General features: G+C 38.3%; 1 protein-coding gene across 1 annotated transcript; it reads left to right on the top strand.

Annotated features, from left to right (window-relative positions):
- Positions 1 to 13842, top strand: arf2b (ADP-ribosylation factor 2b). The gene is made up of 5 exons (XM_041815463.1): positions 1 to 113; positions 3453 to 3610; positions 4794 to 4904; positions 10167 to 10291; positions 11969 to 13842. Exons 2-5 carry the CDS (start codon positions 3463 to 3465, stop codon positions 12128 to 12130), a joined length of 546 nt encoding a protein of 181 aa, XP_041671397.1. The 5' UTR covers positions 1 to 113; positions 3453 to 3462; the 3' UTR covers positions 12131 to 13842.
- The last annotated feature ends 4213 nt before the right edge of the window (positions 13843 to 18055 follow it).

An 18055-nucleotide genomic window follows, 5' to 3' on the forward strand; every position in this document is an offset into this window, starting at 1 on the left:
CTGATTTCATAGTGGGAAGTTCCCGTACACCGGTGTCTCCCTGGCTGCGCAAGACGCCATTTTGGAGTGACAGTGAAAGATAACGGAAAGATCGAGAAGCTGTCTTTCTAAAGGTAATTATCACCTCAAACATAATGTTTTCTGCCCTAGAATATCAAAACGCGTTAAACGACTTTTGGTCTGTGCGACTGTACCGTTTTCTTCGGTGTTTAACGTGACGTCACTGAGTTCAGTCTTTACTGTGACGCGGCATTTAGCTAACGGCTACCCTGCTCGCTAAAGCAGCTCCGGTAACGAGCAGATGAAAGCTGTTTGGGTCGGTTTTTACAAAATACTGGACTCAACTTTAACTGACGACTGCCTCGATTCAATAGTTTAAAATGTGTCGATTTTGTGTCTCGAAGCATTGGTAACGGCTGTCCGTCTTTCGACAGTAATCGGTCGAGAAACGGTCGCCTATTGGTAGAAGCTAACACAAGCTAGCAGGCTAATCAGCCGAAGCATCCGCCCTAAGTAAAGATATCTGTAATCTGTTTCGAGAGGTTGTCTATTCTACCGCTTGCGTTGGCTTTTCTTCTTCGAAACAGTCCGTTTTCTCTAGACGATGAGCTAATCCATACGGAGACGAACATAAATGTTAGCAGGATATTCGGCCCTTTTGCTAAGGTCGAGATGTTGTTCGCAGGCTAGCGAGCTAGCGTCTTGTGACGGCTCACCCATACAGTAACATTATCCCCGCACAGGATGGAGTTTGCCAGCTGGAACAGGCCTTTCTTATCGGCTGATCGGTTAGCCTTTCAGTTTATCCGGGTTAACAACGTTACTGTCTTAGGATACTCCAAACTTTTAAGTTCTTTGAGAACCAAAGTATGTGCTTTAAATCGACACTATTATTTTGTTAATAAGTAGTATCGTCGAGTACTGACACTTTTAAAACATATCTTTTCCAGAACACAGGTGCATAGGAGAGTGGTTAATCCACCAAAAATGCAGACAAACTTCTGAGCACTGTACTAACTTAAATAAACATAAATAGTTGGCGGTTTTTCACCTGTTATTGGTTGCTCATCTAGTCAAACCTCAGGGGCCACCACCATCTCCATAATGAAATATCCAGGGATGCTCAATTGTTCATTTTTTTATATCGTATATTCAGATATTTAATTTTAGCTGTTACCAATATTTGAATGTAGTTCAGACTTACAGCTCCACTCTTTTATAACACATTTATAACACACATTTTATTTTTACCCCAGGTTTACAGAGAGAGCATGTAATTTTTTTGGTAATTTTGAAGGAATTGCCTCATCTTGAGGAACCGGCTTTTTATCCCGAGAAATAAGTTGAAATCGTGTGAAAATAAAGAAAATTTTCTTGATATTCCAGAAAAAAAAGGCACAAAAATAGGGGTGCATGATATTATTGGTATGTTATTGCAAATCTGAAAATTTCTGCTGCTATTTTGGCTGTGAAAATCTCCCTGTATCAGTTGTTAATATTGGCTGTGTGAACAAATAAGTTAAAAGAATTCTGGGATGAACCAACAGATCTACATTAGACAAAATCTTTTTCTTTATTCATCATATGTCCTTACACTTTAAATTCTGTTTTAAGGACTGAAATTTGTTACGCTATTTTTTCTTAATTTTAAATTGTGTGTTTTAAGGGCTGATGCTTGGTCTGAACAACATTTAAACATTGATATCGGCTCAAATTAATTTGTAAATATCAGGATGTGGGCAAAAATCAAACATTGTGCATACCTAAATCTAAAAGTAGGGGTATATTTCCATTTGGGGCCTTTATGCATCATGGACTTTTTGCCCTCTGTTTTTTTCCTGACTCACATTTAAGACTAACTTATGGGTCTTGACCCACCAGTTGAGAACCACTGGTGTAACTCAAAACTAAGCCCTTATCTTCTTATAAAGAATAATTAAGAGTTCTTTGTAAAGTATAATTTAGGTAGAAAACAAAGGTCGCCATGTGCACAGGGACGCTGCAGAGACTGCCAGGTTTAACACCACTCTAGAGGAGGACAGTTTGGTTGTCGTGTCACTTTGGGGAAACTGAGAATGAGATTCATTTTCTCTTTTACTGTCCAATATATGATGACTCAAGGGATGTACTTTTAAGAACATTTCTCCGATTATCAGAAAAGAAACGTTGTTATAGCAAATTATATCTGCACAGCTCAGGGAAAAAGCCAGAATGTATTGTTTAATACTGATCTGGAACATACAACTTTGAAAATCAGTCAGGCTCTCATGCATACATTTTATTAAACTCCTTATGTAGGGGGTTATTGTTAATAAGTTATGGTAAAAACAGCTTTGTTATGTCAAGATAACTGAATTAATGAGTGAAGATCTTAAGAAAACAACCAGAATTTAAGCACTGTCACAGAACAGTGGAGTGAATTAAAATGCTAGGCTGTATGTTCACTTAGGGCTTCCATACATCATTAACTCGTGTTATCAATTTTTTCTAAGCACACATTTGCAACCTGTTTTTAAGTGCTGACCCACCAGATAACAACCACTGGCCTTGCATGGATTTTTACTCAGAAAAGTTCTTAAACTCTGCTGTTGTGGTAGCCTTGCTGTATTTGTGACTGTTAGCTGCTAACCATGGTTTTAGTTTAGGTTATGGCATGTAATGTTGAGCTGCAAACTGTAACCTACATGTTCAATCATTACCTAAATTCACAAACTGGGGACAGCCAAAGTTATCAACTTGACCGTCACAGAGGGAGAATGTAAATATTTGCTTAACTGCGGCACAGCAGAATAATTTAAAAAGCAAAAATTGTCTAGCAAATATAAAGATGTCATATATAATAGTACAGATAGCTGGCTGAAATGTTTTCCCTGTTTGCTTTCTTAATGCATCAGGTTGTTTTTTTCTATCAAAGCTAAAAACAATGTTTTCAATGATATTCAGATAGAGGTAGATAAAATTGTTGCGGGTACAATGGCGCAAATCTAGGGGGGTGTTGAAAAGGCTAAACTCCTAAATGAATGTGATCAAATCTGCTGTTCTAGCCATTCTGGTTAGAAAATTACTAATGTGCAATTAAAGGATGTATACAGTTAGTAAAATCATTTTTAGTTACTTGGTCATTTTGATGGAACAGCAACATTTAAATCTTGAATAAACACTGTCTTTTTAGTTCTAGTTTTAAGTAAAAACGTCCCACCATGTTGCTGTGACTGCACCAGCTTTATGGGGGAGCTTATTTATTAAAGAGGAATGCTTTTTACTTAAACAAACATACTTTCGTTGACCACTTTATTTATTTTTGATGTAATAAGCCATCTAAAGAATTAACTAGCATACTGATTTTTAGTTTCCTCTGCTGCTGGTTATCTGATGATCCCTTCTCTCTTTACTGAAATAGAAACACTACTAACATGACTCTCCTAACCCTGTTTCTCTCTCTCCTTTCACAGCTTCATCACCATGGGGAATGTATTTGCAAGCTTATTCAAGGGCCTGTTTGGCAAAAAAGAGATGAGGATCCTCATGGTTGGGCTTGACGCTGCTGGAAAAACTACCATCCTATATAAACTCAAACTTGGAGAGATAGTCACCACCATTCCCACCATTGGTATTTAAATCTATATTTTTATTTGTTTAAAGGGTTTGACAGATTTTCACACCTATAAAGAACAGGGTGTCTTCTGATTGTTTTTCTGTAACTTCAGGTAAACACTGGCTGAGTTTTGGGCTAATACAAACATTATTTTGGTTACCTTGTGTTAAACCATGTTTTTTATTACTAAGCACATCTTAAAATGATGTATAAACACAACCAGATGTACTAGAAAAACTAACAGTCATTGTAAATCATGAACCATTTGATCCAAAAATATCACAAATGTAAAAATCCTGCACATTGCCTCCTTTGTGAAAGTCTTGAGTTTTGTTGAGGTCAGATAGTGCTGACATTTGATACCCTGTGCTGATATGTACTAATTATTTCAATGACTCGCTCTTTAATACAACTTTTGGTTAGTTTGACTTCCACATTTTTACTTTGGGGCCAGCTGTTAAGCAGAATCAAATCAGATCAAAATTGCATTATATTACCTTCTGTAAAAGTCAAATTGCAGAAGCTGTGATTGTTATAAGAAATGAGTGGCATAAATTAATAAATCTACATTTTGCTGAGTTGTTCTCTCCTATAAATTTTAATCTCTTAATGAAAGAAGTTTGTCAACTAAATAAAGTGATCAGTTTATTTTCCAAGTGAAAAGGCAAATTGTTTAGCAGATGTGATACTTCTTGCAAAGTATGAATCTAACGCCAATAGCTAATTTTAAGTAATATCAGTGCATTTTTCCAGTATCAGCACCACTATTGTTATTTTTAGAATTGGTTAAAGTTGTTATGAAATGCTGTCTAAACACGAAGGACTGCATGTGATTTAGGAAAGTTATTACAAAGCCTAAGGCACAGTTAAGATATAAATCAGGAGCAGCGTGATTAAAAAATAGCTGCAGTGATAAATAATCTAACTATAGTTGTCAGTTTTTATATCCGTCTGGTTGAGATTATTAAAGAAATATGGTTTGATAACCTGCCCTGATATGTACAGCCTATCTAAGACATGTTATGAAGCATACTTTACTTTTCACTGAAACTGAGTTAATGTAGGCTTAATAGATTGTGCTGTGTTGAGTATATGGATCTTTTATATCTTGACAGCTTGATTCAGTGTTCAAGACTTGATTTGTACTACGTTATTCACACGGCAAGTGACTCATCCTCGTCTCCTCTTTTCTGTGCAGGTTTTAACGTTGAAACTGTAGAATACAAGAACATCAGCTTCACAGTGTGGGATGTGGGCGGTCAGGACAAGATCAGGCCGCTGTGGCGCCACTACTTCCAGAACACTCAAGGTGAGGGGGAGTTTATCCCAGATGGCAGTGTTGGTGAACATTACCACCTATAGGTGGCCTCAGTGGTGCATCAAGATGATCTTAAAGCTTGACAGCAGATGACTCATGCTCTATTGTTTAACTCTCAAAGGGTGTGTTGTGTGACTCGTCTACTGTTTCCTGAAATTGAATTCATCACAACATGTGGAGGGACTGCAGAGCGGCTTTTAGTGATGTAACCTGGGGCTAGGCAATATAGAACAGAAATCTTCTCTTCTATAAAATCTATCTGTAGCTGAGTGGCAATGCGATATGTATACATTGCTATTTTTTCATTAAAGACAAAACAAATGTTTGATTCAATTAAAAAAAAACTTTGTTATGATTCTTGTAAATAAAACAGAAAATGGAGTGTATGATACTAAGTCAGTGAAAATAAGTCTTAAACACACAATATTTGGCAGTTTTCCATTTCAGAGTATCAAAAACCTAAGAGAAATTTCTTAACTTAAATTGTAAAAAAAAAAATGGCAATGCTTCTGTATTTTGGGTGTCAGAAATTTATGCATTTTTGAATGATGTATGTTTCTAAATGATAAGAATCTCCTTTGCTGAATAATCAGTGGAGTCAAAATCTACAGAAACCTAAAACTCAGTTATATTTTTAACTGAAAGAGAGAAATGTGTGAATTGACCAAATACATTGGTAAAATTTGGAAATGTTGGTAGAGCTGGCAAGCAGTGAGGGAAACCCTTGCTCCCTGTTTCCCAGAAGCTGGTGACATTTATACAATCTGGACAGTGTGCAAGAGTTTACCCCCAGTTTTTGATCATTAAAAGCTATAAGTTGCCCGACATTGGGTTTCTAGGACTTTTATTCTTGCTGTAGTGGTAACAAGTGAGTTTCAATACAGTTTTTTTTTTAATACGAAAAATATAAATGCTCTTAAACAAAATGAATCAAACGATAACTCCCTACCAATTCCACATCAGTAAACTGTAAATACAACAATACTGTCTTCCACTTTATCTCATTTAAAAATATACCAGTATCTTATAAACTGGAAATATTCCCCAGCCTCAGCCTGCAGGCGTACATCCAGTTAGACCAGCTTCAAAATGAGTTCAGACCCTCAGAAATCTACCTTTGCATGCAACAAACCTCCAGCTGCTGTAAACATCATCTCCACACACTGAGCATCCAAGTGTGAAATTGAAGTGAGAATCTTTTTTGGTAACAACCGTTAGATACAGAATCATTAATCAAAAAAGGCCCAGGAGTATCCCAGAAGCAACACGATTTCTTTCAGGTTAAATTGGTTGTTTTTCCCAGGATGTAAATACACCAATGCTCTTTCCATTTAAATGTGCAGACCGATTGACTTGCCAACTTGAAAGTATCTAAACCCTCTGCTTTCAGGTTTCCTTAGCTGGGGGATTTGAAAATACTTAATTGCTCTTTGAACAAATCTGAGGGTAACTAGATGATTAAGAGAATAAAATAGGACAAAACTTCCTCCACTTCAGGCCTGAAAAGTTAATTAAATGCAAAGCAAATGAAGAAAATTCACTCATGGTAAAACTGCTATTTCATGTCCACAAAAATGTCAATTTTAGCCTGTTCTTGGACATCACAAGTAGGCAGAGCTTTGTTTGAAGAGGTTGCAGGCCAAAATGAAGGAACCCAGTGCTTCATCAAAAGACTACAACAACCATACAGTCAGTTTTCAAACCATACAGTCTTCTCACTGACATGTTAAGTACAGCAAGAACCATATAGCCTAAATGAAAAGAGAGTCAAACTTTAAGGAGACAAAAACAGCATTATATAGGGAATTCTAAGCATTAATGTTAAGCTACATTTATACCTTAAATACCTTCTTCCTGTTGGCCTTGCTAATGACATAGCAGGAGCTAACTAAAAATGGACAAACTTTTCCACTCCATACATTTCATATGTGCTGTACTCTTTACTTTTGGTACACATGAGCTAAACACATCTCAAGCTCATGGCTCAATCTGAGAGCTTGTGAAAATTCGACTTGTGCTATGCTTAGCATTTATGCTGCTTGAGTACCAGGTCGAAGCCTGTGACAGTGATGTTTTTCTAGAATGAGCTGGCTCTTAAATGTGATAATGGGAGCTGGCTTCTGTTTCCGAGTTGACTAAAAATCACTCTCGCATTTAAAACAAAGGATAAACGTTGCTAAAATCTTGCTGATTTAATGAAGCCACACTGATAGCAAAATGAAGAACTGCTTAGGAGCTGGAAGAGCTGGCTCCTTTTACTAAGCTGAGCCAAATGATCTGGAATACTGGAGACATTTTCTCATAAGGCATGATTATTTCATACCTTGCCTGGGCACGGTGGGTTTAGAAAAGACAGGAGACATTTAGCATCACCTTTACAACTCTATTAGCTGTCAAGAACGCAGTATTCAGGCATAGATGCATTTACATCTCCTGCATACTGTGCCCACGTCTTCAAACTCAGGCCCAGTGTCCAAGTACAGTACACTTGTGTTCACACTGATCAAACGGAACCAGACTTTGGGCTGAAGTGTACTCAGATCTGGGACTGGGTCCCTAATGTAAAGGCATCCTTATCACTACGACATAGAGACTGTGGAGCATCTGCTTGCCACCTTTTCCATTTCCCTGAAGGTGAATACATGCAAAAGAAAATTGATCTTTACCCGCATTATTTACATGCATTGGTCCAACATTAAGAAATTGGATTTAGTATAATTTCAGTTAGACTATATGTGTTTTAAAAGTCAAGTTTTAGACAGGATGCAATCATGTGACTTTTTCTGTTGGTAAACTTACTGAGGGTACTGATGCCTTTGTATCAGTGATATTTTGCTCACTGCAGAGAGTCTGTAATTTAACAGACTGGGAGAATCGTGCTGCGTACAGATGCTGCTGCAGCAAACAGAGCCAACTCCTCTACAAGCTGCTGTTTCAAGATGCAGAAATAAACTTTTGCTTTATAGGAACCTACAGGGATGATAAAACATTTACCACCAGATCAGACCGTGAACTTCAGCTGGACTGACTGAACATCATGAGGAGTTGAAACATGTCCCAGGACCTTTGTCATCCTTTTTCTTTCCTTTTACTCTTCATTTGTTCTTTTCTTCATTTTTGACAAAATAGACCCAAAAAAGATGTAAAACCACCGCTGTGGTGCTCTGTAGAGGTAACAACTGCCAGTCACTGATGATAGAGGGTTTCTTCAGAAAGTTTTCAAATGTTAAACTCAAGCTGTGATGTAAATATTAAAACACAAATATTTCCCTGTAGTTTTGATTTCATCTAAGCCTTTGTCTGTGCCCTCAAAGTGCTGCAGTTTCATCACTGATAGAAGTGAGTCTCAAAATCACTTGACAGCTATAAGTTAAAAATTCAACTGCATTCAAAGCAGACTGACACTGTGTTCACTACAAACATGGACGCAACTGCTTTTGTTGGATGAAATCATGTCCCAGAATAAAAATAATCAAAGATGTTACCATTTATTTCAACTTTATGTCAACATAATATCACAGTAGCACAGTAATGCAAGTACTTTAAACAAATTCTTCTTTTGTAAAGGATTACAGACTAAAGGCAGTTTTATTTAGAAAGAGCCTTTTAGAAATTAAGTGTTTTAAATTGTTTCACACAAGACACAAAAACATGATGACCAAGGGGAAAAGCAACATTTTAAAGGAAACATTGAAAAAGTTAAATAGCCCATTAAGCCCCAAAAACTAGGTACAATGATAAGAGAAGTGGCTTAAAATCAGCTTTAACAGAAGCTAGAATATAATAAGAGTTACAAAAAAGTAAAAAATAACAAAACAAGAGCTCCAACAAAGACATTTGTAGCAGGACCATGAAAAAAAGCCACTGTGTCTCAGCAGAAGTTCTCGTTTGTGTTTATTCAGCATATTCTTTCTTCCTCACACCAGAGTTAAAGCAATTTTACAGTCCCAGGCAAACTTCCAGTTCTGTAAAGAAGTTATGAGAGTTTTTCTGCTGTGATGGTGCTCCTGTCAAAGTGGTTATAAAACTCTGGGCTGTGATAAGTCTGCCATTTGTTCAGATAAAATCAAGCAAGTTTTTCATTTTAATACTTTTAGAGTTTGCTTATGCACGACGTGAACATCATGAACAACCAATAGGAGGGCTTCCTCCAGCACTGAGCAAGAAAATAATAACTGAGGATGCATTAATGCATGGGCCAATAGTAAGAAGAGTCAGACAAGAGGCTTTTTGTTATCAGGCAGAAAAGGTTACCTGTCGAGCAAACTATAATCTTTTATTTTGGTCAGATATTAAAGAAAATGGTTGCATTGTTAGAGTGTAACTCCAAAAGAAGTTCTGAAACAAAACAGGTATTAATAATCATCCTAATTGTTATTTTTAATATCAGTGTTGGCCCTGATTTTCACAATCAGAGCTTCTTTTGTCCTAAGTGGCATGAAGTGATAGTCGGACCCTTTTTTGCCTGAAACTCCTACTGCAGTGGCAGTTAGAAGTGATGGCTAATGTAATGGGGAGGAAAAATAAACCTTGGTGGCTGTCTGCTAGTTTATAATGCTCATCCTACACTATGAACATTGCAGATAATTTATCACAAAAAGGTCAGCTGTGATCAAAAGCTCCTTTTGTTTCTGCTCTATTGTATGCGTTTGTTTGTTTTCACCAGGAGCATGATGGGAAAGGGTTCCAGTAGTCATTTTGTAAATGAGTTCTGCAGGTTTCAGATGTTGTAACAAACATGTTAAAGAGGAGAGAATAGGATCAGCAGGGCCAGCACAGCCCTGGAGCTCCCACTGCCTTTTACTCTCTCATGGTCTGTAAATGCAGTGTAAGTTTACAAAATAGTAGGGTACAAATATCACGCTGCTATGGAATCAGTCTGAATGTTTAAAGGGTAATGCAAACCATGCTTTTTCACAGGGCTGTTGTGAGCCTTGAGCAGCTTACATCTAAATACTTTATTTTTTGGGTTGTATTCTTTTAGACGAGTTGAATGTTTGGAGCACAGAGCAGCACTCTTCCTTCACACATTCTGAATATAGAGTTGTGACTTCTGTCAGGTCAAAGAGACTTAATTTAGCCGTCGGAACAGTTTGTTCAGAATTAATAATTGATCAAACAGAGTTGCAGCTTTTGATCTGGCAGGAGAAACTGCTCTGGAACTGAAAAAGACCATCATGATGTTTTAACTAAATGCTGATACACTTATAGTACTTCATTAGTCCTAACAGTGATGTTTATTTCTGTTTGCAGGGCTTATCTTTGTGGTGGACAGCAACGACAGAGAGAGAGTGAACGAGGCGAGGGAGGAGCTGTCCAGAATGCTCGCTGAGGACGAGCTCAGAGACGCCGTGCTGCTCGTTTTTGCAAATAAACAGGTGAGATCGTGTAAAGATTTTCCCTCTTTTTATGTTAAAGGTAACAGGCAAGTTAGGATCCAGTGACACATCCCTATACATCATTACAAATGTGGATGTTTGTTGATCATTTTGACAAAAATATGTCTTGGACTTCAGGACTCTTCAAGCCCAAGATTATAAAGAATTACTCATAGTTAGGAAGGAAAACAAAGAAAAAGTTTTTTGTTTTTGTTTTTTTTTAACTAAAATGTAAAAAGCTTTTTTTTTTGTTTTTTTTATGCATTTCAATCTCATCTTTATAAAATTATTACTTTTGGAAAAATGATGATCCAGATGTATTTGTCTTTTATTGTGAGTTAAGTGTATTTTTACACTCTTGTAGAGCTCAACAGTGACATCTAGAAAGTTAGAATCACATTCATTTTCTTACTAAGTTGTTAGGATTTTAAGCAATAATGCCACAACCATTCACGTTCAACATAACTGAGAGCAGCCTGAGCATGAAATGATTGAAGTAGAAAGGAAAACGTTTGTGTGAGATCACCCCCAGTTAGAAAACAGAACATGGTTCATTCACAATCTTGGGGGAAAAGGACTATCCCAGAGCAGTCAAATGCCAAATCTAATGCTTATGGTCACAGGTATTCAAGTTCCTGGTTGACTTGGTCACTGGATTAAAAATACTGATGTAAGGATTTCTTTTAACGTTAATGGAGGATTTGAATGAGGAAATTCACTTCCAGAACCATACTGAGATGTCTATTATTGCTTCTTGTAGTATGGAAGCTATCAGGCTTCTTAGCAAATAATTTCTCATCCTAATAAACTACAAAATGTTGTCGACTTTAGCTGTGCCAGAAATCTGGGCCTTTCATCCTCATACACACGTCTGTGTTGAATGTAGTTACTTATCGCTTGAGCTATTGAGTATGCCCTGACATAACACTAAATAGTCCTAAACCACTCAGTTCCTATGAGCTGGTATTGGTGTCATCAGTTCATCTTTGTATGTAGTTGGGTTGAAGGGCATGGAGATAGCATAGCAGTAGGCATCAACCAGTGAATGATTGCATGGTATTGGATTTTTGCTGATATTCAATGTGCAAATACAATATATACAAAATAGAAAAATATTAAAATGTGGTTCAGACCTAAAACTTAAATCCTTGAAACAGACAATTAAGAGTTTGAGGATGAAAAAACTAACATCCCAGTCCCTAAAACCCACTGTAAAGTGTAAGAAATGGTGATGAATAAAGATGGTGACATAAGCTGACCAACCTAAAACTCTACCGACTTATTTGTTCTAATCACTAATATTTACAGATTATATATTTGTATTGCCTAAATATCCGTTGTAAATACTTGCCAAACTTTTCATATCTGCTGATACTGATATCATGCTGATAATATCATGCATCCCTATACTGAGGGTTTAATGTCCATTAGTTGTGTTACAGATTAATTGTTTTTCAACAGGACTATGGGTCTGAACTGATAAAAATGTAAATAAATATAAGTTGGTTGTTCTGGTGCTAAGTCTGAGGGATCTGGCTGTAGCTGTTAGCTGGTTCATCGCACGCCGCCCCTATAAGACCTTTGTTTTTCTTCGTGGTTACATAGAGGTGCTCGTACCTCTTACCTGTCATAAATCAAGCCTGCATAATGACCACCTTTTTCTTCTTCTCCTTCCAGGATCTCCCCAACGCTATGAACGCTGCAGAGATCACAGACAAGCTGGGCTTGCACGCCCTCCGCCAGCGCAGCTGGTACATCCAGGCCACCTGCGCCACCAGCGGGGATGGCTTGTACGAGGGCCTGGACTGGCTCTCCAACCAGCTGAAGAACCAGAAATGATCCATTCCACCAGTTTTGATTTTTGTTTGTTGTTTATTTTTTCTGTTTCAACACAGCGGCAGCACCGGATCCAGGCCCCCTCGCTCCCATCTAATCCCAACCTCGACCCGAGCTCTTTCTTTCAAGAACTTCCTTCATTCCCTCCTCCTACTGCTCCCCCTCCTTGTCAGTACTCTTTGGGGCTCTAGCCTGTGCTGCTTGTGTGTGCGTGTGTGAGCGTGCGTGCGTGTGGGAGTGTGTGTGAGCGTGTTCCTTGTGTGTTCAGCGAGTGTGTGTGGGTGTGAAGGCGTCTCTGTGTATGTTGGCTGGGATTGGGAGTAACCCTGGCGTGCCTTTTACACACCTGTGGAATCAGCAGTCTGGTTTTCAAGCCCCTCTCTCCATCCACCAAACTCAGCCCCCGCCCCACTCAGCCTGCCCCCACTCCAAGTCTTGCACGGCCCCCCTTCTCCCCCACCCTTACTCTCCAGAGGAAGCATGGTTTTCATACGGCAAAGAAAGAGCAAGGGTGTAAGCTCTCCCCCCGCTCCCTGTAGTGAATATCTGTGTTAACTAGAAACGTTGTTCACCTCATGTAGACTGAATGCTAAATGTCCATTTTAACCTCTTTGATTTTCAAACCTCAAACCCACCAGTAAGAGATTCAGCAAATTGCATCTTAACCTGTATCAGGTCGAAGCAAATCAAAAACTAGAAAAGGCAAAAAAAAAAAACGCCCATCCTCGATCATTCTGGTGTCATCTGAAAATCATGCTGTTTGTTTTATTCTTATTCTATTGGACTATAACGGATTATTCTTAGTGAACACTACCTTTGTCCCCCCACTGAGCGAGACCGTGAAGCACAAGGCAAGCCAACAATCTTTAAAAGAATCTACTTTAAATTAGAACCTGCAAGTATATGCAATTCTTTAATCTTTTTGGTATTTGATGTTTAACTCCCTGGATTAAATTAGAAAAACCTTCAGTATATGAATCATTCTGACAGTGTTCCTACTCCTCAAAGGTTTAAAATAACGGTGTTGGGCATTTCAGGCCTCAGACGGTTAACTGACACGTGTCCTGATACATCCACAAGCTTCACATGTTATTCCTTTCAAAGATGTTACATGTGTGTTTTTTCTGTAACTAGTTTTAGCATTTCTATTTGTACTTTGACTGCTGAACCAAATGCATCTGAGCAGTGCGACAAATCCTAGAGCGTCCTCCAGGGCCTGCTTTTGAGTTTGAACAGTTTTTGTTTTTTTTCCTCACAAATGGTTGGCATTTGACTCTGAAATGTGAAAGCATCCAGCTGTCTAAGTTTTCCTGGTTGGGATGAAGGATTGGCACCAAATATGAAGGCTCTTTAACTGTGAACGGTCTAGGCAGGAAGAAAGGAAAGCTAGTTTAACCATACTGGTGTTGACAAGATAAAACTACTCATCACAGATCAGCATCTTAAACCGTCATATTTCATATCTGAACAAATCTACAACACAACAGCTCTGTTTTTCAGCAGCTCCTCAATGAGCTCAAGGACTCGGTGGTAGACCTGTCGAGGGGAAAGGGTGTGCAGTTAACTGGTTGCATGATTCAGCAGGCGTTCTCAGTGTGGAACCGTGGGGGTAAAGCTGGCACTTCTGTCAAGAATGATTGTAAATCTGTAAGTTCCCCTGTAAACTGTTTCTGTGGGGATTTCCTGAACACATTAATAAACATGATTTGATCCAACCGTTGGTGCTCTCAGTGTTTCTTTTTGTACAGTATATGCATACTTTCTCTGCTTTGTTCATCTCATGTTCAGTTCAGACCAAAAACACCACACAAGATTGTTCTAGAGGCTGTTTTTAGATCATAGCAGCAGAATGAAGTGAGCCATTGGAAGAATTGACAAGAGAGAGGATACCTGAAGCTAGGCAATCAGTGATGTGCAGCCACCAGATAGACCTGAAAAACAGAAGTGAAAACTGAAACAAGATGTCGCTTTGGAAAGAGCACATCACCTCCTCCAATATGAAATGCTAAGTTTCAACCTGTTTTACAAATCTGGTTTGAAATAACACTTAATGCTAACCAATAGATTATTTAAACCAGATTTACTTTAGTTCTTTACTACAAGTAACCCTGTTGTCAGTTTCTGATTGATGTATAAAAAAAACTGAAGATGTTTGCAACACATCCTGTTTTCTGTGGGGTTTTAAGTAATAGATGTGGTGATAAATTTAAGGACAAGTAGTGTGAAAATGGCCCATTAAGGCTAACTCATACCTCATGCTTAGAGACCTTTTCCAGTCGTTGATCCTGTTCAGGGTTGCTGGGGGCTGGAGTCGGTCCTAGCTGTCATTTGATGAGAGTGGAGGTACAACCTGGAATGGTTACAAGTCGAGACACAGAAAAACAACCAGGCATTCACCCTCACAGCCAGTTAAAAGTCACCAATTAACCTAACGGGCATGTTTTTGGACTGTGGGAGGAAGCCAGAGAACCCACACATGCAGGTGGAGAACATGAGCTTTTTTTTTTTTTTTTTTTTTTTTTATAAAAATGCAAGAGAGTAAAGCAGTTCTATTCACAGGCAGCAGGAGCAATAATGATCAGATTTTGAAATTTAAAGGCCATCGTTCTACTGATAATCAGGATCTGGCTGTTATTGTAGTGCAGCAGTTCCCATCCTATTTCCCTTAGGGCCCCATTCTCATATCAAAGACAGGCCAAACCCCCCATGACCCACTTTGAAAAATCAAACATCAATTTCAATTGTTTATGACAAAAATCCCAGCATAATTGGCCTATATAATTTGTTTTTTTTTACTAAAGATCTATGTGTAAACTATCTATTATTCTGATGGTGTATCAGAGTCATTAATAGCTGTAAATGTGCGTGAACGTAAACGTTGAATGTTTGAGACTATAAATCCAAAAATGTTGGTTTCTTGTCAAATAAAATTACTTAAGACTGTTGTAAAAAATTATGGAGTTAAAAACATAAAAAAGTTTTTATTTTTTTATTGCCATAATGTAAGACTTTAAACTTAAAAATTCAGTTAGATATCTTGTAAATATATGACTTTATAATCTCAAAAATGTTTTTTTTCTCACCCCCCAAAATTGTGACTTTCTCACACAAAAATCAATGAATTCTCTTCATTTTATCCTCCCTTAGGTTGGCCCTACCACATTTATCGTTGTTTTAAAAAAACAGACATGCACATCCAATTCTGACAGCATCAGACCAGACAGGGTCCCACGCCCCCCCTGAGATCTTCCACTAGGGGTGTCTGGACCCCAGATATTGAACCACTGCTGTAGTGTGATGAACACTGAACCTGTGATTCCAGCTTTTTAATCACTTTTGGTTAAATTTAGTGTAAATTTGTTTGGCCATTGAACAACATTATTTTGGTTATTAAAGTTCAGGGGTGTCGTGCATCATACATTTTTTTTTTTACCTATTATCTATATGAAGCGTATGACATTGCAGCAGTTGCAGACTTAAAAGTTTTCTCAGCTGTGGGAAACTAAATCAACAACCAAATGTAACAGATACTCATGGGTTATTTTTCCTTTTTATAAACTTAAAACAAAAAGTAAGGGAATTTGTGTTTGGTACATTATTTCTTGGTTGTAACAATGCTTCTTGGTAGTAAATCTTATATTGTTGGAAAGCCTGTTTATTACCCTTTAAATGATGCCACATTTGTAAGGATCATGCATGTGTGGGATGAGCAGCAGAGCTGAGTATGTGGGTTGCACCCATGAAAATATGTCAAATCTTCTCTGCCAATGCCAAACAGCTGATTCTGCCATTGACTCTTGTTTGGTGTTTGGTGGATTGGATGATTGAAGTTTGAAGAAACAAGACATATTGACAGTTTAACAATTTATTCATTTGACAAACAGGAGCCTCAGAAGCGTGTGGAAGCACCATACACAGCCACAACAGCCTGGTACTTCCTCTTCATGCTGGTCACCAGCCTGGTCACACACTGCTGTGGGATGGCATCCCATTCTTCAACCAGCATTTATCGCCAGTCAGCCAACATGGTTGTGTTGGTCACTCTGGCACGAACAGCACCCCCAGCCAGATGATCCCACAAGTGTTCAATGGAGTTAAGGTCAGGACTGCTGGCAGGCCATTCCATCCTCTCCACTCCCAAATTCTGGAGGTAGTCTCTGATAAACCCCGCTCTGTGGGGGTGAGAGTTGTCATCTTGGAGGATAGCGTTCTTGCTGACAGGGTGAGAAAACAGTATTCTTGGGGTGTTGTCTTCTTGGGACGCCCACTTTGCGGTCTGTCTCTGACATTCCCCATTATATAGAACTTGGCCGTCAGTTTGGAGATGGTATTAGGGTTCACTCCAAACAATGCCGCAACTTGGTTTTGCAGAACACCAGCTTGAAGTTGCCCAACTGACAAGCCCTATCCAGATCAGTCAAACATGGCATGCCGATTCTTGAAGCAGACATCTACTGACCACTGTAGCAGGGCCCATGCTCACAGGTGCTGCCATTCAGGCACCTGATTGGCAGCACCTGGGGGTACCAGAAGCTCAGAACAAAAGTCAATAGCAACAGCAAAATAAGCTGTTATAAACAGGCTTTCCAGCGGTGTAGATTTATTACCAAGAAGCATTGTTACAACAAAGGAATAATGTACCAAACATAAATTGCCTTACTTTTTTTTAAGTTTATAATTTACAACTTTGTTTGACTCTAGCTTCTTTTTTAGCTTCTTTTTTTTTTACTATTTTTTACTTTCTGAGACAGTAAAGATACCACTTGCTTTTAAATGAAGATTTTAAAAGAAATCTTTTGCACATAGAAGCCATAAGCAAGCTTTGCAATCATTCTGTTTCCCTGTGGTCACAAGCAGATTTATATATTCTCAAGATTCTGACTGATTTATGATGTTATCTTGAGATAACAGCACTGATCTTCCCTTGATTACTGATTGAAAATAAATAAATCTCAAGAGAAAAAACAGCTTTAGTTTGTTAATAAGAAAACAAATGTCTGAAATTAAGGACGGAAGTAAAAAAAACAAAACAAAACAGTTGTCCTAATTCAGTCCTTCTTTAGAATTGACTCCTGTGAATCCCCCATGCACAAAGGTTTAACAAGATCTTTTGTTCTCATGACCTTAGATGCAGTTTCCACCATTCATATTATAAACACAAAACAAAAAGGAAACTGCACTTCTCAATAATTCACCAGCCTGCTGTTTCTCCTTTCTAATGTTAGTCCACAGTGATAAAGTTTTAATAAATATAATTGGAAATCTGGCACATTTTTGCTCTCTCTTCATCCTTTGAGAAATCACTTTCCTAGAAAACCTGCAGCGGTATGAGACTGAAATACCACATCTAGGTTAGAGCTCTAACTGGTTCATGAAATAATCGCCTCACTAAAAGCATTTGCTGCTGAATTTCTACTTTGATGTGTTTTCAGAAGCTGCACACATCTGTAAATATTTAACTCTAGATTGAACCTCTAGTTAAACTTTACTCATGTCAGACTGAGAGGAAAGAAAAACAAGCCATTCATTAGCCACTGTCTTCATCTCTTCTTCTTTGTTTTTCTCCACACAGATGAAACCAGCAGGGGGCGACAGAGAGCCACTATTACATCTTCAAGTGTTCCACAACCCTGCAAATGTTTATGTAGAATTTAAATCAGATGAGCCTAAAGTCAGAGCCTGAAAATGTAGGTCAAGTTATTTAAAGACAAGAGCACAGCTGTGTTGATCAAATTTAAACCCGTTTTGTGAGATTCCTCTGAAATCTCCAGTATGATTGCAGTTTTCAATACACATATCTCTTATTTTTAGAGCTGCTCTGTGGTGAAGTGGTCAGCCTCGTCTTCTCACAGCAAGAAGGTGCATAATCTGAGTCCTAGTCAGAAAGGTCCATTCTATGTCTTCCCTGTGCATGCTTGGGTTCTCTGC

The sequence above is a fragment of the Cheilinus undulatus genome, linkage group 20 (genome assembly GCF_018320785.1).
Source record: "Cheilinus undulatus linkage group 20, ASM1832078v1, whole genome shotgun sequence".
NCBI lineage: Eukaryota > Metazoa > Chordata > Actinopteri > Labriformes > Labridae > Cheilinus > Cheilinus undulatus.

Excerpts from the sequence above, each read along its gene's own strand:
- arf2b (XM_041815463.1), top strand. The coding sequence starts at position 3,463 with ATGGGGAATGTATTTGCAAGCTTATTCAAGGGCCTGTTTGGCAAAAAA. Across the intron at positions 3,611-4,793 it reads CACCACCATTCCCACCATTG|GTTTTAACGTTGAAACTGTA; the intron begins GTATTTAAATCT and ends TTTTCTGTGCAG. Across the intron at positions 4,905-10,166 it reads CTACTTCCAGAACACTCAAG|GGCTTATCTTTGTGGTGGAC; the intron begins GTGAGGGGGAGT and ends TTCTGTTTGCAG.